The following is a 27,350-nucleotide window of genomic DNA, read 5'->3' as shown; positions in this document are numbered from 1 at the left end:
ATACAAGAGGAAATGAGGGGAAAGGGAAAAATAATACAAGGGGGAGAAATGAAGGTCAGTAGAGGGGGTAGAGAGAGAAGAGGGGTGGGGAGGGGAGGGGAGGGGGGATAGTAGAGGATAGGAAAGGTAGCAGAACATGACAGTCACTAGTATGGCAATATGTAAATCAATGGATGTGTAATTGATGTGATTCTGCAATCTGTATATGGGCTAAAAATGGGAGTTCATAACCCACTTGAAGCAAAGTGTGAAAGATGATATATCAAGAACTATGTAATGTTTTGAACAACCAACAATAAAAAAAAAAAGAATTTATGACAGATCTCCTTGGTAAGGTTACAGAAATAATAGGCAGATCCATCGTTTTCTTCTCTAATATGCTATTCAGCTAATTGAAAAGTACTCACTGAAAGCAGAAGTAACATTTTGAAATTAATTGATTGTTGTTTAAAATTTGATTATAAACTAAAGTGATTTGTGATTTTAAGGATTTTCATAGCTAATTATACTTTTCTTTGAGGTGCTGGTGATTGTACTAGGGCATTACACATGCTAGGCAAGCAGTCTAGCGCTGAGCTATACTCTTAGCTCTACTACATAATTATAAATCCTATTTGAGGATTAAAAATTTCTCTCAACTTTAAGGTAAATATTATTTAAAGATTATTTGTAAATATATAAATTTTTTGAATATGAATACATATGTATGTACACACACATACATATACTTAAGAATTATGTGTACATGCATGCTACTTCAATGAAACATTATGTCTATGAGAGCAGAATTAATTAATTCACGAGCAGGGAAATACCTAGTCTTTCATTCTTGTCTTCTCAGCTATCCATTCCCTTGAAGAAGCAAATATCATTCAGACACACACAAAAAAGATGTACTATTAAAATAAAATTCAGAAGTGATAAAAACGTGCAACAGCCAGCTCAGAGCAACTCCTTTTTACACTTAGGGATATTGCGGCCACATTAATTTTTGTGTGTGTGATGTACACCCCACGTGCAATTTTTTAATTTATATATAACAGTGGAATGCATTACAATTCTTATTTACACATATAGAGCATAATTTTTCATATCTCTAGTTGTATACAAAGTATATTCACACCAATTTGTGTCTTTATACATGAACTTTGGATAATAATGTCCATCACATTCCACCATCATTTCTAACCCCAGAGTTGTTTTCCCAAGAGCAAATATAATCCATGCTTCTGCAACTTTGTACAATTCAAAACTCTGTATTACATTTATTTGTCTTATTTTAAATATTGTTAAAATATTTCTTATTAAAAATATTAAGTAGAGGTGTTAAATGTCAGAAAGAAATGTGAAGAGAGATATAAAAAAGGATGAAATAATACTCCTTTCCTAAGTGTATTACTTTCAAGGACATCATGAGCGTAGTGGAAAAAAAATTATGAATTGTCTTAAGTAAATGAGATGAAATGTATGAAAATTTTGGTATATGATAAGGGTTCAATAAAGGTTTATTGAACCTCACTTAACTTCAATTTTTCAAAGTCTAAATTTAAAATATTTTCTTCAGAACATTTTCTATATATTTTATTTTATTTTCCAGAGCTTGTTCTCTCTCTTTTAAAAAATATTTATTTTTTAGTTGTAGTTGGACACAATACCTTTGTTTATTTATTTATTTTTATGTGGTGCTGAGCATCGAATCCAGGGTCTAGCATGTGCTAGGCGAGTGCTCTACCACTGACCCACAACCCCAGGCCTCTTTTTTTTTTTTTAATGAATGTTCCTTTTATTTAAAAATTTTAACTTATTTCATTGGTATTAAGTCTCCTTCATTTACTCTTGTTTCTTCATGTTTAGATTTTTTTCTTCCTTTCTTGTTGATTTTCCAAGTTACTAATTCATTCTTAAATTTATATTAAAAGGAGACTGTAAAAATTAAGCCAAGAAATGTAAGAGAGTGGCTTTTTGACTCAGAGATTTTATTGCCCTGTGATATGACCTTTCAATTAAGACATCCTTGTAGGCTAAGACTTAAACTGATGTGTCTGGGAGTTCTCTGTATCTTCTGATACAGTCTTCAGAAGCACATAAGTGCAACTGCCAGTTCATGCAAGAGATGAGCAAGGGAGGGTTTAGTAGGTAGATTGTGGATTAAAATTGTGTAATTCCATCTGTGCTTTGCTTTGGCTTTCCATGGTATCTGCTTTGCCTCAGACCAGAACTCTTTTTCATAAACTCACGTGAGAACTGACTCTTCTTATTGATACATGGACAGAGACAAGGATGGGGGAAGGGTGGGGTGGGGATATTCTGTATATATCTCTTCCTCACTCTCACTTTCTGCAGTAACTTAGCTTCAGTTCTCAAGCTTTTCTGGGGATCGGTAGGACACATTGCCTTATTTCTCTGGGACATCTCCCTCTTCTGGCACTTAACTTTCAGTGTTAACTTTTCTCTATCAATTAGGAATTTGCTATCTTCTTGTCACCTGCCAAAACTTTATGTTATTTTCACCTACTGTTTCTCATCTTCTGCCCTCTTCCTTATAAGATTTTGAAAATCCTTTTATGTCAGTGAATTCTGGGAGGGATTTGCACAATTGACCAGATTACACAAAAAAATATATCACAATCGTAGATGTTCTGTGTTTGTAGGGTTTTTAAAGCATGTTTTTTTTCTTGTATTTTGATTATACTAATATCTAAAAGTAATAATAATGATGATAATAAAAATAACAATTGATACACATGTTACATCTATTTTTTACTTCTACTTTTAGCATCACCATTATTTCTTGGACTCTTGTTCTTTTCAGCCTCCACGTTTAATGTTATATATATATTAAGTTGTTCATCCCTCATAACAACACTATATGGAAGTAAAGATTCCATAAAGGTCAAGAAACAATAAGGGTACACAGGTAGCAAAGGCAGAAGTAATATATGAGTATGTCTGGCTGACTCAAAAGCCCCATTATTCATCATCTTTACCAAAAAATATCCCCATTTTGGTGGTGATTTTTTTAAGAGAGAGAATTTTTAATATTTTTTTTTAGTTTTCGGTGGACACAACATCTTTATTTTATTTTTATGTGGTCTTGAAGATGGAACCCAGCGCCCCACACATGCCAGGCAAGCGCGCCACCACTTGAGCCACATCCCCAGCCCGTGATTTAAGTTTTTAAGAAAACATTTCAATGAGAATTGCCTGTATTGGCTCATTGGTTAGCTCTTTCTTTCTTTCTTTCTTTCTCTCTCTCTTTCTTTTTTTTTTTTGAAGGGGAGCTTACCATTTTAATATTAAGAGTGTTTTTAATTATGTGATAAATTTTGAGTAATTTGGCATCACTGTTGATAAATTCATTACATAACATTGTCTATATTGAAACTCACAAAATTCCATGAGGAAAGTTTTACTTCGTTGAAGTCAATGACACTAATAGTCAAATATAGAGGTTTGAAATGGAATCCAGGTATTCTGATCTCAAAGCATGAATTATTTTTATTATACTGCTTCTCCTAATATTTTAAATCAAATATCTATAGAAATAAATTTAAGAATATTCCTCAATATTTTTTCAGGTTTTTTCCATTTTCTTCTTACCATAAAAAAGAAAAATACACTGCATCGATGCATTCATCAAGCAAATATGGCTTTGATTCTTATGGATTAAAACAATTCCGAAGTGAAAATCCTAGAAAATGGATCTGTGACAAGGTGAGTCAATAAAACATTAAAAAATAGTGCACCTTTTAAAAGAGTAAAAATTCACATTACCCAGAGAAAGTATAAATATTTTCATTATAATTAAGACCTTCATGTTTACAAAATTATTTATAGCTGTGTTTTATAAAGATGGTACAGCTGACTTAAGTCACAAGATATTTAAATTATTTTTCACTATTGTGTTCTTTATGTTTTATGATCATATGCCCTATGTCAGTGACATAGAATGCTGGCTTTGACATATGATCAGGATCAGGGCTTGAATGTGAAGTCACAGAAAGGAGTTAAATCTAGGGCATAGAGCTTGCTCTCAGTCTCTGTGTATATGTATATGGATAGAAGAGAGAGAGAGTTGTGTGATATACATATATAATGTATTACATACATTTAACATACATATATGTCTGTGTGCAAACACATTATATGTACATGTATGATTGGTATTTTTGTAGCCAGGCTGCAATAAAGAAGTACCATTGGCTGTTTGACTTAACAACAGACATTTATTTTCTTACAAACCTAGAGGCTGGAAGTCTGAGATCAGAGTACCAATATAGTCAATTTCTGGTGAGGCTTTTTTTCCTGGATTATAGGCAGCTGTCATATTCCTGTGTAGCCACATTCCTCTTCTTTATAGTCGAAGAGAAAGCAGTCTCTATATGTCTCCTTATAGGTGTTTAAATCTCATCAGATCGTGATCCTACCTTCATGACTTAATCACCTCCTGAAAGGCACTATTGCCAATATAATTACATTAGGGGTTAGGGCTTCAAAACATAAATTTCAAGGAGACACAATTCAGTACATAGCATTCCATATTTGCCCCTACTCCCAGAAAAAAACTGATGTCCTCTTGCATGCCAAGTAATACTTTCCATCCTAATAGTTCTAAGAGGTTTAAAACATGCCAGTGCCCTCTGTCTCATTTAAATATGATCTAAGTCATAGGAACATGAAAAGGATGCCCATTATGACTACTACTATTCAATATGGTACTATTTTAACTATTTAATTTCATATTTTGAATGTGAATAAAATGATCTATATCTCATTTTCTATTTGAAATAAACATTTTTTGCTTTTATGTCTCCTCACCATTCTATTTAATTTAAGGAAGTAGGCCTTCTCTTAAAATATAAATGACTTATCTTAGAACATTAAAGTAAGAAATATTCTTGTGCAAAGGGTTTGTTTCCTTAAATAACAGTACTTCCTTTTGTTTTTCTGCAATAGATTCACTTTATACCTTGTTATGTATTCCAAGAATATATTGCACAGAAGAAGTAAATTAATGAATATAAAGAAACTTTTAGACACTCATTAAAAGGTCAAATAATTAATTTTGTTATTTTGGAGGAATCTGGGTATTTCTGTATACCAAAAATTAACCCTAAATAATTGTTCTTGTATTCCTTGAAAATTTAAGAAAGAAAAGTGCATGGATTCTAAAATATTAATAAAACATTGGCCCAAACTCTACACAAAACTGTATAGAAAATAGTAAATTTGAGTCTACTTCCTGCCTCCTTTCTTACCTTCCTTTGTCCTTCCTTCTTTCTTCCATCCTTTTCTTATTACTTCCCACCTTCCATCTTATCTCTTCAAATAACCATATTAAATAAACAAATTAGCCCTTTGTGGGGCTAAAGTTAGCCTCCACATAATATAGAAATAGTCCATTTGTTGGTTATATGTAAAATCTTAGAATTTTAAAAAATATTTTATTTTAATTTGCTCTTAGGTGACTTGAGACTTCCAGCCAATAGGTTGCCAAAGTAGGCTTATTTTTACTTGCTTTTTTAAAACTTTTTTTGATTTTTAAAATTAGATGGCAAAACTTAATTAGTGGATAAAAGATAGTCAGAGGAACTAGAGTTATTAGTTTCAAAATGTTGAAGAAAGAAAGGCCTGACATTGAATTATATAGAGTATTCATGCACATTTAAATGTACATAGATTTAGTTGAATTCAGTAGAATTGATTTCATCTAAGAAATAGCTCAAGTAAGTATAGTTGGTTACTATTCTCCGACCTATCCATTAAGTTTTAAGATTGCCTATATGAATAAATACGTTGTCTTTTATCATCCTTAAACATGGAAGTTATAGTTTCCAAATTATTTGCTAACTAATTGTGTTGAAGGGTCTCAGTTGCCAGAAAATAAAATATTTAATGTTCTTTTTCTAACCACATTCACATTATATCAACTAATATATAGTACCATTTATTTTTGTTTTATTTTTAATGCTATTGATCTGAAGAGCACTGTACAAAGAAATCACTAAGTCAGCCTATTGAGAGGAGATAATAATAATTTCTCTCTGAATGTATGAAAATCAATAATGAAAGATAGCATATACATAATTTTTCTAAAAAGTGGAAATAAGTAATAAAATAATATATAAAATATAATTTACTTGTATTTCTCTGGTCTACTTATAAACTGTCCCAAATTAAATTTAGATTGTGTTTTTAAATGTTCAAACTTTGAAGTTTGGGTAAATACTTTGTATTTGTAAATTCGGCATTTAAAATAGATGTGAAATTAAATAAGGAGAGCCTATCAGTTAGTCACTATTAATTTAATCAATTTGGGTAAGTCTAAAGGAGTTGTACAGTAAAATTCAGTGTACTAAAAACATTCTTTTGGTTGTCAAAACATTCACATATGTTAATATTTACTGAAGCAGAAATGATAGTCTTAGGCCTTTATCTGAATTGGAATGAGTTTCCATATGCATTTTCAACATCTGATTTTAATGGAACCATTTCATATTTTTCCTTGTTTGCAAAATTCAGGAAGAGACTATTTTAAGATGGTTCATGTTGATAGTGCCTTTCCTCATATGTCTATTATAGGTGAATTACAACAGTGGAGCAGGCCTTTTCCCTTATTTTCACATGCATTTTTGGTCCTAAACAGGATTTTATAAGCTACAAAGCATAAAAATATCCAGTACTCCAAAGAATTAATTTAGAGAACCTAAGCATATTGCACAGAACATAAAGTTGACCTTTACTGTCTACAGCTTTTGGAATGGAGTGGGATGTGGAACACATCATAGATTTAATGTGGCACATCGTTGTCTGCAGAAACTTGGGTGGGACTGTGACTGCTTGCCCATTGCACCCAGTGATTGAATCTGCTGTCACCAGCATCCTGATAATAATGAACATTCAGCTTAACGACCGTGATTATGATTATCATAATTGATGTGCAAGTGCAGTGTGTGGGGATCATTACAGCTGAACTGTACAGCAGAGAAACATGCCTCAGTTATGGATAATTTTACTTTTATGCATTGATTGGGATAAAATATGCCTTTCTATTTAAACAGACCAGCTTCATATAATTTTAAGAATCTTTCTGTATGTGCTGATTGATGATTATGCACTTGCTGAAAAACAACCCCTTACATTTGTTTGTTTTGTGTTGTTTCATTTCATTAGTAAATGTAAACAATTAAATAATTAGGTGTAATTGAGGGAAAATAGTTTGCTTATGAGGATGGCCTTCTATAATCAAATATTCAGTTAAGTGTTTCTCTTTCTCCCTCTCTTTCTTACTCTTCCTCTCAATCAGAAAAATAAAAACTGAAATTATTATTTTATTTCACTAACTACCCTTGTTTAGTCTTTCTAAGGTTGGTAGGCTTCTGGAAAATATAAATTTATATAAATTTTCATTATAAAGCTAGAGATATTTGTACATGCATGTATATGTATATACACTCTATTATGCACTTAAAAAACTATGGCAGAACAAAATATTGTATCATGTTATTTGTGAAAATAATATTTAACCTATAGACAGTTTAAAGATGTAAGGTAAAGATATATAAATTTATGCAATCTTTTATTAAATTCTTTTTAATCACTGTTTTGCTTCTGATCAATTTATTACATTATTCAGTCATTTTCAATTACAGTTTTAGTAATGACTTCAACAGAGTTTCTGGTTTGAATGTTGTGAATAAAAATAATATGTGCAGTGATGTATTCAAGATTTTCAAAAAAATTAGAGCTGACCACATTAATCTATGATCATTAACCAAAGGGCTCACTTTGCATTTTACTCTATTTTATTTGAGTAATAAACAAACATAATGGTTAAAAAAAATAATAAAGAAGTGTGGTGAGCCATTTTTGGAAAATTTATGACTACAGTAATGTCTAAAATTGAGAGATTCTCAAACAGATTATTAATAACTATACAGCTCTAAAGAGATTCTGCTAAATGTTTCCTTCTGAGGTCTGTAAAATTTACATCACCCCAGGTAAAATGCTTGCCCTAGATGTGCAGCTGTACACTGTGGTGGAGGACAAAATCTTTGTTTGACAGTGAGAGGTTTTATAGCTTACCTATAAAATTTTCCATCTGAGATTTTTAGACGAAAGTGATTTGTAAAGTTTATTAAAAAGTGCCACTTTTCTCTACATCATTGGTTTTCTAGAATAACAAGAATTAAATTCTTCATCTGATGAGGATCACAGAATATGTTATCTCTGCACTTCTCTGCAATTAAACTCTTGACCTTAATGTTTTTGAATGTAAAGGCCTCAATTTGATTTTTTGTGTTGTTAAAAACTAGGTCCAGCCCCTAGTGGGGATTTTGGCCTCTATACCTTAGTACTTTCATCCTCATGTATAGGATCATTGCTTTAATTTCTTTCTGTGCTATCCTTGTCTTGATTTGGCTTGGCAAAAGAGCAGGCTAACCAGATTCACAGGGCCCTAAATGACTAAAAATATAACCAAGAATTGACTTTTTGCTGTAGAAAGAGACTGGCTTTGCTTTTAAGAATCCTGGAAGTACTTGATACATTTTATGAATATAAGAGTTAGCATTAATCATGCTTAGTTGACTATTACTCTGGTTATATCTGGAGGTTCCATGTGGAAAGTAAAAGGAAAATTTGTATGTACTCACAGTCAGGCCCCTAATAAACTATTTAGCATCAATATTTGGGAGCTGCTACTGAGGGGAACATTCTGACACATGTTTTTGCTTCAATTAATTCCTGAAAGAAAGTTTCTGAGTCAGAAGATGTGGTGGTTAGTTTTGTGTATCAGTTTTACTAGGCTATCATATCATTATTTAATCAAATACTGACCTATGAATTCTGTGCAGGTATTTTACAGACAAGGTTAAAATCCACAGTACATTGACTTTAAGTAGGTTCCCTTCCATAATGTGGGTGGGCTTCATCTAATCAGTAGAAGGCCTCGAGGGAGAAACTTAGGTTTCCCACAGAAGAAATTCTGCCTCTAGACTGCAACATCAACCCCTCCCTGTATTTCAGCCTGTGAACCTGCCCTACAGATTTTAAATCTGCCAGTTTCCAGAATTGCATTTGCCTATTTCTTAAAATAAATTCTCTTTCAACCATGTGGCCCCGAAATTCCAGCATAATTTACATTATGTGATTGCAAAATCTACATTTTAAATGAGCCATATTACTTGAGTCTGTTATCTTTATTCTAGGTACAGTTTTCTACCCTGTCATTGGCCTGATCTAGCTCTTTGTCTATAGATTAAAGACCAAGAATCACACATGCATAGTCAGTAGACATAAACAATCATTCCTCTCCAACTTTTGAGGCTCTTTGTGTTATTGGACTTCAACTTCCATTTATCTCTCCATGCTGATTATCCCCTGAATTTCAGCATCTCTTGTGCAATCTCTGTGCCTTGCTCCCATCCAAGAAATGGAATAACAAGCAATTTAACTGAGTTTTATGTTAAAATTACATTTGATATGACTGGATTGCGGTAACATTTCATAAGTTTAGAAAATTTAGCAGGGAAACACTTAAAGAATATAAAACCACTTGTATTTATTCTTATAGTCCTATTGTAACTTTGATGCATATAATTTACCACACAGACATACATGCAGAAAGTGAGATTGTACTTGATATATTTTGGGGGAGCCTGTTTTCTCACTTGCCATTTTCAACCATAATAATTTGCTTGGACACCCTTGGCTATTTTTTCTTTAAAGACTAATAGTGGCTATGACTTATAGTTTATAATTTTCATTTAATTTTCCTGGGTACACAGTGGTACCTTTCAATATATAGATTTAGACTTTTCTATTACTTCTAAAATTTTTCTTAAGATTATAATTTTAAATATTCTTTTTTAATTACTTTACCATTTCAGGAACTCTAATTATATTGAAGATTGGATTTTCTTTGCCCATTTTCTGTGTTAAATACTTTCTCTTTGACCATTTTTATTTATTTATCTCTTTTTCCTTTCCTTTGTTGTTTTCCTTCTTTTCTTTAGTGACCATTATTAAATTTTCATTCACATCTATTTTTCTTGAGCCAAGTATAATTTAATATTCATATCTGATACAGTTTTGCCTTTGTCCTTGATTTCTTTCCTCGGTTCAAGTAAGTTTTCCTGTATACTGTTTTATTTTTTGATTCATTTAAGTTCTTAGTTTGCACATATATGGTTATAGGGGTTTTATATAAAAAATTTCTAAATCCTTTCTAGAGAATATTTAATTCAATATGGAATGTTGAATTCATATCTTATTTATTTCTTACAGTGACTTCCATGAAGTTTTTACTTTTCTTGTTCTTTTACATTTTATGGAAAGAGATCCAAGGCCAAGTGCACACATTTCTGTAAATATAGTAAGTTTAGTATTTGAGTGAAATTATATTATAAAGAACAAGAAGAGTTGATGTCTTGTGATTTTGTCTCTACAGGATCCTTATTTTTACACTCTTCCTTCCTTTCCCTGCTCCTGACTCTAGAGGGGTATCTTTCTTCCTTTCCTAGAGGTAATCTCCTCTCTTTTCTGTAACTGATGCCATGAGCAATCAAGTCCCAGGACTGTGTTCAGCATTTTGACATTTCAGCTTTGCACTTACTCTTTCTGGTGGTGATTCTGTTCATGCTTTGTCTGTGTCTTCTATGTCCCTTGGCTCTTTCTGTATATTTAGTAATCCTTCTTTCACCTTGCTTTCTACACACTCAAGTTTGCATCAGTGGGGATATATACTGTATTCACTCTGTTGGAATTCGATGTACAAGAAAAGTGTGTTCTCTCTCTCCTAGTTAATACTGAAGAAATTATTGCATATGGTTCTTCTTGTGCTGCACAATATTATTAAGTGGATGCACAATATTATTAAGTGCTTTTGGTGGGAGGTGCTTGATATTATTAGGTGATTTGAGTAGGGAAGACGGGTACGGGGGTGAGGTATAGAGAGATTTGGATTTAAGCAACTTACCCTTTTTAGAACCAGCTAAACCTCCTTGAAGGTCATATTTAGTGGCAGTTGTCTTTAAACATTCAACAAATGTTCATTAAGCACCTTCTTTGAATCAGGCACACCAGGCTGGGCATCAAGGATATAATCTTGAGTGAAAACAAACATGTCTTTTGTTCCCATTAAGTTCATAGACTGGTAGAAATACAAGAAATTAATCACTACTCTAAATGCTCCAGAGAAAAAGGTCATAGATCTATGAAACTATATAATAAAGATGCTCAGGTGTTCGGGGAATCTGAAGGAACTCTAGAGGAAATGGTGCATATGTTGATATGTGAAGAAATGGTAATCATGAGCTTTGTCTGTAGGGGGATGCATGCAGTACTTGATGAGTGAGTGGATGAAGCAGGTGAAAAGAAGGATCATTATGTATTAACAACTGTTATTGCAGAGAATATGAATGTCCAGTTCCCAAGCAACTTGAACTTTTCAGTTTCAAGGAACTGAAAAGAGGTTATCAGGGCTGAATTTCCTAGAGTTTAGAGCAGAGATGTTGGGTGATAAGGCTAGAGATTAGGTGAGAAACAGAACTTGTAAATAAACTCCAAACTATCCTAAAGAGTTGGTATTTATGAGACTTGAAATGTTTTAAGCAAGGATTGAGATGAAATTTGTGCTTTTAAAAGATCATTCAGTGTATAATGTGGATAATAAATTTTAGAGAGGCCAAAATGAGTGGGGGAAGAGACCAGTTTGGCAGCAGTTAGTCCAGGGAAGATTTAATGGTAATTTGTTCTAGAAGAGTGGCAGTGGATTTGGAGAGATATGAATTAATTCAGCAATATTCAGACACAGACCCCTATGATGTTAAAGCTTGAAAATGATTTGGATATGATTAAGAAAGAAGGAAGTCGGTGGCTCAGAAAACTGAGGCAGGAGGATTGCAAGTTCAAAGCCTGATTTAGGAACTTAGCGAGTCTTTAAAAAAGGCCTGGGATGCATCATCCAAAGTACATGTATGAAGACACGAATTGATGTCAACATACTTCATATACAATAAGATATATGAAAAATTGTGCTGTGTATGTGTAATAAGAATTGTGATGCATTCTGCTGTCATTTATTTTTTTAAAGAAAATCAATAAAAACAAAAAATAAAAAAGGCTCAGTGTTTAATTATACCTGGGTTCAATCTCTGGTATGAAAAAAAAAGAATAGAAAGGGAAACAGATTAATTTGGGGGCAATTAATCATAGAAAAGAGAGCATGACTTCAATCTTGGACATGTCTGTGTTTGAGATGACTTTGACTCATTTATTAGAGATGTCAAATAGATACTTGAATATAGAAGTCAATTGCCTGGAACTAGAGTCTTGAATAGAGGTATAACATTGAGTCTATTGGGTTTATAAAAAAAATAATCAAAATCACAAAAGTGGATTCAATTGCCTAGAGTGAAAATATAGAATGAAAGAGTGTTGGTCATAGTGGTGCATGACTATAATCCCAGCTACTAGGACTGAGACAGGAGCATCACAAGTTTAAGGCCAGCCGGGGCAACTTAGCCGGACACTGTCTCAAAATATTAAACATATTTTGAGGGACAGAGAGACCTCTAGTTTTAATTCCCAATACCAAAAGCGAATATTATGGTTTAGATGTGATGAGTCCCTCAAAAGCTCCACGTGTGAGAAAATGCAAGAAAGTTCAGAGGAGAAATGATTGGGTTGTAAGAGTCTTAACCCAATCAGTGATTTAATCCCCTGATAGGAATTAACTGAGTGGTAACTGGAGTGGTAAGGTGTGACTAGCGGAGGGAGGTGGGAATTAGGGCATGACTTTGGTGTATATATTTTATCGGAAGAGTGGAGTCTCTCTCTGCTTCCTGGTCATTTTGATATGAGCTGGCTTCTCTCTGCCACTCTCTCCCATCAAAATATTCAGCCTCACTTTGAGCCCCAAGGAATGGGGCCATCTTTCTATGGACTAAGACCTCTGAAACCTTGAGCCCTCAAATAAATTCTTTCTCCTCTATAATTGTGCTGGTCAGGTTCTTTAGTCACAGCAGTGAAACAGCTGACTAAAACAGAGAAGAAAAAGAGGGAGAGAAGAGCTAGGAGTTTTGATGAATACCCATATTTAAAAGCCATTTGGAATAAAATAAGGCTGAAGAGAAGTTGGATAAAATATGAGGAAAACCAAGATGATTACCAAAGAAATCAAGGAGCAGTAATGCAGTAAGAAAAAAGGAGTGAGAAGCCATGTCAAATGATACCACGAAGTCAAATAAGATGGCAATCCATGGTGTCCGCAAAATAAAGGGTCCTGGTTCCTTAGCAGAGGCTGACTTAATGGCATTATGGAGACTAACCCAAATTGGAGTGGGTTGAGGAGGTAGTGAAAAGTAAAAATGGAAATAATGAGATGTAGTTAATACTTTGAATAAGTAGAGCTGTGAATGGAAAAAGAGCTATAGGTGTAGGGAGATACAAGATATTTCCCATTTAAGATGGAAGACATTACCATTGGTTCGGTCGTGTACCTACCATTGTTTAACAAACTTCTTATGATTTTATGTTATTTTGTCTTTGAAATTTATATTTCCACATTTTCACATTTGGAAGTAATACTGAGGTAAACTGTACTCCTGCAGCTCCATGTTTACCCATATATGCATTTCTTTAGAAATATGTTCCTAGCAATGGGAACAGTAGGTTAAAGCAGTGCTCCTGTCCATGGGGTGATTTTGCAATTTTTCCAGTGTATTTTTAGTTGTCACAACAGAAAGGAGGATGCTGCAGGAATCTAATAGGTGGTCTCCAGGAATCTTATTAGTACTTTTTATAATGCACAGGTTAGCTCCTCACAATAAAGAATCATCTGCTTAAAATGTCAGTCATCTATTGTTCGGAAACCTTGGGTTAAAAAGTATGCACATGTTTAAGACTTTTGATCCATCTTTCCAAATGTCTTATGGAAAATTAATGTATATTTCCAGCAATTTGTGTGTGTTTTCATTTCCTTACCTTCTTATTAACACTGAGTATTGTTACATCATCATTAATTTTATAGGTGAAAATGACATCATTAAAAACTTACATTGTTTTGATAACTTATGCTAAAAACATTTTAGGATATTTATTGGCATCTTATTGTTTTGTAAATTACATATTTATTGTTTATCCATGTTTCTTTTTATGAGTTTGCCATTTTTTGTGACTTTCCAATTATTAGTTTAAGTATAAAATTCTTATTTTTCATGCTTAGAATTCCTCAGGTTCTTTAATATATTGTGTTTCACAAAACCAGAAAAATTTCAGCCACCTTCAAATAATGCCCTTTCCTCCTCTTTTCTGGTATTTTCTGGAATTCTAAATATATATATATATATATATATATATATATATATATATATATACACACACATATATATACATATATGTATATATATACATACATATACATATATATGCTATACATATTAATATTATAGCCATTATTTCATAATTTGCACTACCTTGTGTTTTCTTGCTAGGTTTTGATTACTTTTCATAAAACTATTTTCCATTTTTCTTCAGTTGTGTGTACTCTGTTGTTTATCCTCTGGGGTTTCTAATTGTTATTGTTTTTATATGTGAAATTTCTATTTTATTCTTTTTCAAGTCAGTCTTGTTAATTTTGATAATTTCTTGTTTGGTTTTATACTTTCTTTTTTTCTTTAAATATAAAACCACTTTATATTTAATAATCCTTAAGACTTGTATAATTCTGAAGTTTGATTTAGTCAACTCTCATTCATGATTGGTTTTTCACCTATTGTCTTTTTCATTATTTCTAATGTTTTTACCATTTTTGTTGTCTTAATACTTTTTAAAATATATATATATTTTTCAGTTGTAGTTGGACACAATACCTTTATTTCACTTATTTATTTTTTTATGTGGTGCTGAGGATCGAACCCAGGTCTTGCACGTGCAAGGTGATCGCTCTACCGCTGAGCCACAGCCCCAGCCCTGTCTTAATACTTTTGATTTGTAACATTTTGTTCCTTGAAATTTTATGTATGGGGATTCTTTGAAGCCTGCTTTAAAATGCATTTCTACAGAGAAAGTTTTGTTTTTCTGCCAAGGGTTTGGTGGCACTGCCTACCAGGGACCACAAAAACTAAATTTAAGCTGAAAATTTTACACTGGAAGAATGTATTCTGAACTTTTTTTTTTTTTTTTTGAGGTGCTGGGACCTCATGCATGCTAGGCAAGCACTCTACCACTGAACTACATTCCTAGAGTTCTTATAATCTTTTATTCACAACATTTAGGTGAGAAGGATGTCTTTCCATCTCTGCCAGAAATTGAAGTCCTGACATTTTTTTTTCTATTTGAAATGTTGGAAATATCTTTCTTTGCTAGGCAACAACTTCTTTATTAATTTTATGGGATTGTTTTAGAGAGAAATTATTTTGAACCTATGATATACTCATAAAGTCTTTCTAAAAATTAAATAATTATGTCTTTTGCTATCTTCATGGTAGTGGAAATTCAGCTAAAATTTATTCTTATATAGTAATTATTTAATTATATATTTTCCCAATTTATGGACATAATATTAAGAAAGATATTTAAACTCTTTGTATCTCAGTTTCCTCATTTGTGGAAAGTAGAAAATATTTTACCTTCTTCATAGTATTATTGTGATGACTGATTTAGAAAATCACATAAATCACTTAAAAGGATACCTGACACGATAAACATCATACATTTTAGCCATTATTATGTTTATGAACCTTTTTAATTTGTTTTCCTGTTAGTATAATTTTTTATAGGTGGAATGACTGTGTATTTATTTTGGTGGGTGGTAGGGATTGAACCTGGGGTGCTTTGCCACTAAACTACCTCCACCAATTATTTTAATTTTGAGACAGCCTCATTAAGATGCTAAGGCTAGCCTCAAACTTTTAGTCTTCCTTCCTCAGCCTTCCAGGATTATAGGTGTGCACCAATACACAAGGCTATTATTGTAATTTTATTACTAAACTTAAATTTCACATGCTACCTATATCTATCATTTTAAAATTTATCTATTGTTGATTCCATTTTCATGTATGAATATTAGAATAACAGATATTTAGAAAAAATGATTAAAAGATTAATTTCCTTTTTAATATAGGTTCATTTTCTATGTGCTATAGTTCATGTTTTAATGTGAAATTTAAATATGTCAAATATCTAACATGTTACTTCTTAAGGCAAATATGTGAAATCTTACTGTCAAGTGAGATTTGAATTTTAGATAGCATTTCATATTCTTTTGTATCTTATATTTGATTGTATATCATAATATAAAAAGTAGGTCTTTGAAAGTTAGTTTTGGTAAATCCGTGAGTTGGTGTTTAGCATTTTTTTTTACTTTTTATTTAAAATAAAAGATAAAGGAAGCCAGTGGTGACACAGACCCTAACAATAAAAGACATGTCAAATACTTCTCTCAATTTTGCATTATCTGATCAATTTGTACTACTTTATGTAATGTGATATGAACACTGATATGAACACTCAGCATCCTGATCCCTGTACAGAGTACCTACTGGACTCAAAAAGAATTCCATTAACTTGTGTCATATACAGGGGCATCCTGCTTGAGAAGTTGTTTGAAAAGAGTGTTCCATTGTTAAAATTATTGTTAATTTATTTTAATATCTTTAACTGAATATTTTGAATTCTGCCTAAATGCAATATATTTTTCTTAGCTGCTATTCAAGGATTTATTTACCTAAACATTCGTATGTTAAGATGCTAAAAGCCATACTTCCAGGATGAGTTTAGAATGCTGCAGTTTGTAAATTTCATTATTTAAGTGATAATTTTGTTAATTCTGAATTCGTATGCAGGTTACTTTTAGGTGACTATTTTAAAGTTAGGACTGTTTTATTAGAGAAATTTTAAATCTGCTTACATGTTAAAATTTTAACAACTGTATATTACCAGATGGTCAAAAAGTGATTACTTGATAAATGCTGACTTTCAGGATAGCTATTAAATATTATAAAAATACAAAACTTGGGAAATTATTTTACATTGTTTTTTGTGAGGATAAAACTGTTGACGTTACTTTCTTATTAAATTCACTCCAAGAACTATTTGCAAAGGGTTTGCTCACAACAATAGAAATATTTAATAAAATCTAATTTTCCTCTTTTGTAATTCTTCAGTTGGAAAATGTGGTCCCTTGATGATGATCCAGGGCTTTGAAGAATAAATGGATTCTAAAGAGAAAATTAGATGGTACTTATTATGCTGTCTAACTAGCAATACATTGTCATTTGTCTGTTGTATTATAAATGTGTTGCTTTCCCTACCATCTTTATTTGCCAGTAAGCAGCAATAGAGGAAAAACAAAATGTTGCTGTATTACTCTTGCAGTTGTTTTCTTTGTTTATCCCAAACGCAGCTCACACTTAATATGCCCAATGCAGAACCCACTCCCTGATAACTGTTCTCTTCTAAATTTCTTCCACTCCCTTATGTTCAATACCAGAGACAATTACTAGTTTTCTCATACTCCTTCTTTAGGCAATCCTTTCTATACATCCCCCCACCTCAATTTATGCATGACTAGAAAATTTAATTGGTATTTTAAAAATCAAATCCTAACATAAAAATGACGTCCTAGTCCAAAAATACATGTTCTTATGGTAAATAAAATCTAATTTGTGCGTTTATTTAACATTTTAATTATTTTTATTATATATCCTTTTTGAATAAATTTTTGAAGGAATCTATTTGCCATTAGAAAACTGGAGGCATATCTGTCCAAATTTCTTTACAGCTCACCCTCCTAAAGCCATATATTAGTATGACATTTATAGCATCAAGAAAGAACAATTAACATTTAACATATACTTTTTCCCTCATTCTTATTTCAGGTGTGTACTACATTAAGAAAATTGCTTCTGTCTTATTTTTCCTTATATTAAGTAGAACCTCATTTATATTGTTAAAGTCTACAAACAATTTTAAAAGATTAGCATTTTCTTAAAAAATATTATTTTCAAAAAGACCAATTAGAATTTAAAACTATACCTGTTCAAGTCTGAAAATTTGTTTACTAAACTATGATTTTTTGAGACACTGCATAATGTTTTGCTAATTGAATTCAGAAATCATCTGTCATCTTAGTTTTGATATCTAATATACATAAACGATATCCAAAGGGTGGAAGCAAATCTGCAAGTACTAATATACTTTCCTTTCTAGTTCTAGTAGCATAACTAAACAAATATAAAATTCTACATATAAAATGTATATCTATTTCGTAAGGTAAGTTTTCATGTTCATGGTTAGTGATACCTAAAATTCAAAGTATAGTAAAAATTCTACAAATATATCAGAATACAAATGACAAAGTATATTAAATAAGTTATATTCATAACTAATATATATATATATATATATATATATATATATATATATATATATATATATACTTTTTTATACCAAAACACTNTAATATATATATATATATATATATATATATATATATATATATATATATATATACTTTTTTATACCAAAACACTACTGATAAAATTTTCCATGCTTTTACTTTCATCTTACTGTTCTATAATAGATATAAATGCTAATAATAAAAAAAAAGATCTGAAGTTGCATGAATTTGTCAGAGTGAGACAGTTTCAGATATCAAATGTTAAGTATTTGATGTTCTATGGAGAAAATCATTGCAGAATGTAGGCATTGCAGTAAGATAAAATTATGACCTAGTAGCACTGCAATAAATAATTAATGGTAGCTTTAAGGATTGATTTTTTTATCAATCCTTAAAAATAAAATATAAAAATAATGTTCACTTTGGAGAAAACTTTTTTCTGCTGTAGGGTATTTATAACACTGCCCCCACAATGCCTATTATTCCAAAGCAAAGAAAGACATTTTCAAATTTTACCTGTGCTTCTGAAACATTTTAACTTTTGGTAATCATTTTTATCACTATTATTGTATGTCATGATCTCATTGGAGATGACATTGGTGCTAGATTTTGTTTTTATTTATTTATTATTTAATTTGATTTGATTTTTAAAATTTATTTTAATTAGGTATATATGACAGCTGAATGCATTTTTTTAACTGTACACAATTGCAGCACAACTTTACATTTCTATGGTTTTACATGATGTGATGTCATACCATATGTGCAGTCATACATATAACTACGGTAATGATATCCATCTCATTCCACCATCTTTCCTGTCCTCATGCACCCTCCCTACTCTCTCTCCCCTTTGCCCAGTCAAAGGCTGAATGTTCTCTTTGATAAGTGGATGCTGATCCATAACAGGGAGGATGGAGACATGGGAAAAATGGAGGAACCACATGTGCTTTTGCCCCATTGAATTCACTAGTCCTTTCCTGAATAAATCGGAGCACATATCCAATAGAAAAAGTGTCATGGGAAAATAACTGGAAAACTGTCTCTCTTACATTGAAACTTACATATAAAAGTATTGTTTTGTGCTATAGTGTTTCCTCTATGAGAGTACAGTTAGTAAGAATGATTCAAGACAAATAATAAATTCCGAGTGTATGTTGCCTGCTTGTGGACTTGAGCTTCCATACTCAAGCCTGTCTACTCACAGACTCTCTAGTTCTTAAATAAACCATGTCACTACTTTTTCCCACTAAACCATTTGGCTTTATTTCCCTTTATAAAAAATATTTTTGTCTACTTCATTTCTTGTACTTGATTAATGTGAGAAGTTTGATTTGCAGAGTGGCACAGTGAGTTTTTAGTTTAATATAGGAAACTGCTGTTTTCTTTGAAAATAATGTTAATATACCAAGTTAATAGTTTTATACATTTTTTGCATATGTGACTTTAGAGAATCTGATTGAAGCCTTGGACCTTCTCTCCAGAATAAAGTACTGCATATAAATACTCCCCAAATTTGCATATAGCTGATTTTATTTTATTGGGAACTAATTTCCTTCACAGAACAAATAAAATAATAGCTTTTTTAAAATTTACAAATAGATGTATCTTTTTAGTGAAATGTGGAAATAAATATACATTTTGCAAGTAAAGAAATTGTAAAAGCAAATTTCAATGAGAATACTGCTGTTGTTTCATTTGAATAAAAAGTATTAGTTCAAATTTGTTCTTCTAAATCACAAGATAACTTCCACAATTATTTTCATGACACAGGTTCACCCAGTCCCTAGTAGTATATGGCTTCTCTTGATTGTATTATAATACATTTCCAAGCAAAGATCTTCAGATGGAGCAAATAAATAATAGTCCGGAGCAATTTTCAATCTCTTCAAGTGTGACAAAAAATATTTAAGAGAATGTGACAAAGAGCACATTCTCTTAGATACTTTTACAAAGGACAGAAATGTGCAAGTTGCATTGTTTCTCACTGTTAATAGCTAAATCTTCACTCAAGAAGTTGTTTATTGGGTCTGGGGATATAGCTCAATTGGTAGAGTGCTTGGCTCACATGCACAAGGCTCTGGGTTCAATCCCCATAAGAAGTTGTTTATTTTCTTTGATATTTTATAATTCAAAAGATTATATAATAATATTATTATAATTAAAAGATTCTGTGTGTGTAAATAATGCATAACTCAACAATTTTGAATATTATATATCAACTGTAAGAGCTTTTTGGGGTGTATACTTCACTATTTAAAAATTAAAGTAGAGATGTAGAATTGTAGAAGTGAAATCTTCCACATGCTGCAGTATCCTAACAGAAATAATCTCTATAATATTTCTGAATAACAAATAGCTTGGCAGACCTGATTGAGTTTAGTTTCTACGAGCCTTCTGTATGGCTCTTCAGAGCTACTAAATTTAGACATTTTATTTATCAGTCTGTTAGCTGATCATGGGATGAAACAATTTGTTGAATAGATCAAACACACAATAATATGACTAAATTAACTAGATTTGCTAGATAATTAATTATGGTCATTATGAACAGCTAATTATGTATAGATATGAGTTATATGAAAAATATTTGCTAAATATTACTACACAAGTGCTAAACAATCAGACTGGATAGTGTTCCAGGGCTCCTGCTGGAATAGGAAGTAACTCTTCAATTGTTGGACATGAGGGTATTTAGGTTTGGTGATTGAGTTAAATGTTATTTACTAACAAATAAAGAAAACATTTTCATATGATAATATCCTTTTTAACCATACTGGTACATGCTGGCGGAATCTCAACTCTGATTACAGCTAAGGAACATGGGTTTGGGGACTGGGGTTGTGGCTCAGTGGTAGAGTGCTTACCTAGCATGTGTGAGGCATTGGGTTTGATTCTCAGAACCACATATACATAAATAAAAATAAATGTCCATCAGCAACTAAAAAAATATTTTTAGAGAAGAAAAAATGCTCTTGTTTTAATCATACATCTCTACCTAGGATTTGGCACTATCATTCTGTCACAGTTTGTGGCTCTATTCAGTAATGACAGTGAGCACAGTTCTCTGTCATTTGCATTTTCCATCTTTGTCTGTTGATTTATTTACTTTTTTAAAAACAAATTCGTATTGCAGCTTTATGATTATACATAGTAGATGGGTTCATCCCGACAAACTCATACATGCATGTAAATCGATTTCAGTTCATGACATCTCCCCTCCATTCCCTCCGTCTTTCTTTCCCATTCTACCCCCCACTCCCCTACCCCTTCCCATTTCTTTACTAGACTTCCTTTTGCTCATCTATTAATTTGTATGTTATTTGTTCTTTATGTTATCTGATTCTTCCCTCCCTCTTTCTTTTATCTTATTCTAGCTTCCACATATGAGAGAAAACAATCAACCTTTGAGTTTCTGATTTTGGCTAATTTCACTTAGCATGATGTTCTGTATTTCCATCCATTTACTGGCAAATGCCATAGATTAATTCTTTTTAGTGGCTGAGTAGAACTACATGTATATATAACACAACTTTTTAATCCATTCATGTATCGACAGGCATCTGGGTTGATTCCATAATTTAGCTATTGTGAATTGTGCTGCTATGAATATTGATGTGGCTATATTGCTGTAGTATACTGATTTTAGATCTTTTGGGAAAATACCAAGGAATGGATAACTGGGTTATAGGGTGGTTTCAAACATAGTTTTTTAAGGAATCTCCAAATTGCTTTCCAGAGTGATTGTATTAGTCTGCAATCCCACCAACAATGTAAAAGTGTTCCTTTTTGCTGACAACCTCGCCAGCATTTATTGTTGTTTGTATTCTTGATCATTGTCATTCTGATTGGAGTGAAATGGAATCTTAGTGTGGTTTTATTAAGTCTTCCATTTTCCCACTGATTTGGGGTGCATTTATAATCTATGTGTACATTTGTAAAGATAGAAGCACTTTTTACTCTTCATCATCCTGTTTGTTGAGTATGTAACTCCACAGAACTCTGAAATTGTTCTGTTCACTAAATAGCTCAAAACTGCTTTCTGGGAAGAAGGCTGCTCATTCTTTAAATCTGTTGTCTGATTTGATAGCCATGTAGGTATCAAACACTTGAAATGTAGTTTTTCTGAATTATGTTCAATACTGTAAAATATGTTGGATCTTGAAAACCTACTTGGAATATCCTTAATATTTCTGTATTAAGGACATGCGATGATGCTATTTTAGATAACTTGGATTAAAGCACTTTCTTAATATATAATTAATTTTATCTGTTTCTGGTTACTTGTTATCTAGCTACTAGATAAATAAAAATATACTTGTGGCCTAGATTGGATATCTAGTTAAAAGTGCTGCCTCTCAGTTTATTTGCCAAATTAGGATAGAAGCAAGTGATTTTAACAGAACCTATGGAAAATTTCCCTCTGGAAGCTCAGACAAGCATTTTTCTCTAATGTTATTTTTCTTGACTTTAAAACTTTGCCACGCAGGTGTTGTAATAGAATTCAGAAACCACTGCCGATTTCTTTAGCTATGACTGCTTCCTCCACATCTCACGAAATCACTCTTCCACTTCACTCCTGATATACCAATTAAAGAAATACGGTTTAAAAAAAAAAAAAACACATATAGAGTGTACTCTTTTCCTTTAACCTATCAATGAAAATAATTAAATAATAGTAAATCCAAGGGGATTGAAATTAAGGTTTTTGTGTAATATTTAATTATGTTGTCTATTAATACATGCTGTCAATTTGAGATCAACTTTACCTGTGGCCCAAAGAGTAAAACAAAACACTTTCATTCTAAGAATAAATGGGAGACCCCTTTCTCCCACTTCCTTTAGTGAGATTTCATGAATTCATATTATGAAAAGTCAGAGTGCATGCCATTAATCAAGGGATAAGATTATAGTGCAATAGTTCTAAATATAGGTACAATTTATGTAGTTTTCAAAGTAGGTTTAAATATTTGTAGTCTTAGAAGATTTATAAAGATATTTGAAAGATGTCATTGTGCAATAATAAAAAATATATGAAATCACTATTTTACTAATATGTAGTAAGAAGGAAGCTATGACTAGAGGCAAAGTACATTAACCAAATCTCTCAATATTTTAGAGACAGTTTAAAAATTCTAATATAAATAAATAGATGTGACTCATGGACCCAGAAAACAGAAAGAAAAATCAATCAAAAACACCCTGGATATTAAAACCGACTTTGTGCTCTAATGTGAAGCTGCTTGATTGAGTAGTGCAGTGTCAACCATATCTTTCTTCTAATGCTAAAAGTAATGCACATAGACAGAGTGACAATCACAGCACAGCCTCCCATCAGCAATAATTAATCTTTTAGTTAACAGAGACTAGAAAAGCCTCTCATCAGCCTCTTCTGAAGTCTGAGGGACCCTGTTTTTTGATGTTTGCATTCTGAGGAAAATTGTCCCCACCAGTTCTAACAAATTGAAACACCAGGCTAATTATGGCAGCTAATGAAGTGTGTGGAATGGTCACAGCTTGTCGTGAAACTGTTCCTTCAGCTTGGATTAGAGTTTCATCAATCACTTTTTTAAACTGATCCAGAATTGCTTCTGCCCGGTGCTTGGCATTTTTAATGCTGTTTCTGTAATTGGTTTTTTCCCTAAAGCTTAGACTGTTTTTTGAAATATTACAGTCTCAGGACAGGACTTGCAAACTCTAGTTTATAAAAAAAAAATTTATTATTAGTGATATCAGCTGATCAAGTGGTAGAAAGCTAATAAAAGGACCAACAAAATAAAATTTGATATAGTATTACAGTCCTGCTAAAGGTAGTAATAAAGCATATCCATCTATATCATTTTTTTTCAAATGCATGTAAAACACAATATAGGAAAATCATAGTTCGTGGTTAGGTAACTAAAATTCCACCAAGAATGTCTATGAAATTAGTACATAGGTGTTACCTTGATTTTAGCACTACATTTTTAAGATTTTGTAAGGTCTGCATTTTGCATTGAGGTAAACATTTTGAAACATTAATATGAAATGTGTATGCACATGAGTGTGTGTGTGTGTGTGTGTGTGTGTTTTAACATAGATTGATTTTTTTCTCTATTTTCTGGGTCCAGTTTAATCACTTTGCATAATCCTGAAGTTCAATTGAGAAAACCATATTGACTTAAAAGTTTGTCTTATCCCAAAAAGGCAATCAGTCATTTTTCACACATGACAACAATTTCTGTATACTAAAATCTCATTTTTTATGTTAGTAAGGGTTAGTCAATATCAACTACTGAGCACTCACTGTGTACTGTCTTAATTTGTAAGACAGTTCAATAAAACATATTAAATTCTCCTTATACAGACATGCCCTTTAAAATGATATAAAAAAAAGATTTTTAGATGTTTTTGCTAGTTCTCTTTCCTTTGGAGGCAGGCTGCAGGAGCAACAAAGTTTCTATACATTTTAGTTCTTCCCTTTTTATTGATAAATTGTCTCAGTTACAATTGTGTTCATTAAATTAATATGTATTTTTTAAAAAAGAGCTTTAAATATACTATCACTTTTAATCCTCTGAACTAACCTAGAATGTTGATTCCATCATTTCCTTTCATTTCATAGATTAAAATTGGGAATAAATAAATGTAATAATTGACGAAGTCTGACTTATTAACCATTATACTATATTTTCTCAACTAAAACATTAGGTCTACTTTCTCCTATTATAGATAGCTTCTAAGCTTCTAAAATTTTATAAATTCTCTTTAGGTACTTGGAAGATTTACTGTAATAATACTATTTAGCTCTGCTTTATACATATTTATATATAGACATGCATATTTAGACATATGTATGATATATACATATATATTTAGTGTTTTATACACATATATTTTATATATCTTATCTGCATATAGAGAGATACATATATATTCAGCAATATGAAAGTGTTTCATATTACTAGTATCACTATTTTTTTTTTTTTTTTTTGCTGGTGCTGAGAATCAAGCCCATGCTAAGTAAACACTCTACCAGTGAGTTAGCTTCCCAGCCGCTACTATTTATTTTTTTGAACTAAATATTCTTTTTCAAAGAACCAACTTCTTGTTTTGTCAATTTTTTAAATTGTTTCCTTTGTTTCAATTTCATTGATTTCAGCTCTGATTTTAATTATTTCCTCTTCAACTGCTTTTGGTGTTGATTTGTTCTTCTTTTTCTAGGGCTTTGAGATGTAATGTTAGGTCATTTATTTGTTGACATTTTCTTCTTTTAAGGAATGAACTCCCATCCCAGGCAATGAACTTTCCTGCTAGTACTGCATTCATGGTGTCCCAGAGATTTTGATACATTGTATCAGAGTTCTCATTTACCTCTAAGAATTTTTTAATCTCCTTCTTGATGTCTTTTGCAACCCATTGTTCATTCAATAGCATATTATTTAGTCTCCAGGTGTTGGAGTAGCTTCTATTTTTTTAATCATTGATTTCTAATTTCATTCCATTATGATCTGATAGAATGTATCTCTAGTTTTTTGTATTTGCTGAGAGTTGCTTTGTGGCATAATATATGGTCTATTTTAGAGAAGGATCCATGTGCTGCTGAGGAGAAAGTGTATTCACTTGTGGAAGGATGAAATAAATATGCTATATATGTCAGTGAAGTCTAAGTTATTGACTGTACTATTGAGTTTTATAGTTTCTTTGTTCAACTTTTGTTTGGAAGATCTATCCAGTAGTAAAAGATGTGTGGTAAAGTCACCCAGAATTATTGTGTTGTGATCTATTTGACTCTTGAACTAGAGAAGAGTTTGATGAATGTACATGTTCCATTGTTTGGGGCATATATGTTAATTATTGTTATGTATTGTTGGTGTATGGTTCCCTTGAGCAGTATGAAGTGTCTTTCTTTATCCCTTTTGATTAACTTTAGCTTGAAGTCTACTTTCATTTGTTATGAGGCTGGAAACATGCAGTCCATGTGAGTGGTATAATTTTTCCCAACTTTCACCCTCAGTCTGTGCAAATCTTTTCCTATGAGATGAGTCTCTTGGAGGCAGCATATTGTTGAGTCTGTCAGTCTATGTATTTTGATTGTTGAGTATAGGCCATTGACATTCAGGATTATTATTGAGACATGATTTGTATTCCCATCCATTTTTGTTTATTTTTGGTATTTAAGTTGACTTGGTTTCTCCTTTGATTAGTTTTTCCTTTAGTGTAATACCTCCTTCTGCTGATTTTCATTGTCGTTTTTCATTTTCTCTTCATGGAATATTTTGCCAAGGATGTTCTGTAGTGCAGGATTTTTAAATGTAAATTCTTTTAACTTTTGTTTATCATGGAAGGTTTTTATTTTGTCATCAAATCTAAAGCTTAATTTTGCTGGATGTAAGATTCTTGGTTGGCATCTGCTGGGAGCCATTAGCCAAGTAGGTATGACAATTTCCTTGCCAGCGTACCCCATGTTGCTGACATTTTGCAGTGACATTGAATGTAGTTGACCTTGCTCAAGGACCAGGGCGGATTAGGGTGTTCCTGGTTTAACATAATCGGGTTTAGGGCGTTCCCAGTTTAGGTTCCAGGTTTAAGGTTTAAGATTATTCCTGCTGGGAATAGGGCGTATCCTGCTGCCTAAGTTCCCCTTGAGTTCTCACGGGATTCAGACAGTATATTTTGGGAGACAGAAGCCCAGTGGAGGTGAATTTGGGCAGAGAACGTGGATTTGGGCAGAGAACGTGGATTTCCCCAGAACGTGATTGTAGACGGCTGGTGTGAGTTCGGGAATAAAGAGTTGCTGTTTGAATCTACAAGCTGTGTGGTGGCTCGTGATTGTGTGCCCAGCCAGACTGCGGCATTTGTGCCCAGCCAGACATTGGCATTTGGCGTCCCGTGCGGGGAACTTCTGTCTTAGGTTGATACCACTGCAATTGGATCATACCCGTCACTGACTACCGGTCCAGCATAC

The 27,350-nt window shown here is 32.2% G+C and overlaps 1 protein-coding gene across 3 annotated transcripts in view; it reads left to right on the top strand.

The window, feature by feature from the left end:
• Positions 1 to 27,350, top strand: part of Spata17 (spermatogenesis associated 17) — a 201,939-nt gene that overhangs the window by 144,007 nt on the left and 30,582 nt on the right. For 2 of the 3 annotated variants that reach the window (XM_048809352.1, XM_015483373.2), the window contains exon 9: positions 3,579 to 3,714. In XM_048809352.1, the coding sequence (XP_048665309.1) occupies positions 3,579 to 3,714 (136 nt within the window). Of the gene's footprint in view, positions 1 to 3,578; positions 3,715 to 6,752; positions 7,479 to 27,350 lie in introns of those variants that run through there. The other variant, XM_048809351.1, reaches the window with a different exon arrangement.

Source organism: Marmota marmota, unplaced genomic scaffold (genome assembly GCF_001458135.2).
Source record: "Marmota marmota marmota unplaced genomic scaffold, marMar, whole genome shotgun sequence".
In the NCBI taxonomy this organism is placed as follows: domain Eukaryota; kingdom Metazoa; phylum Chordata; class Mammalia; order Rodentia; family Sciuridae; genus Marmota; species Marmota marmota.
This window is presented reverse-complemented; position numbering and strand designations above follow the sequence as displayed.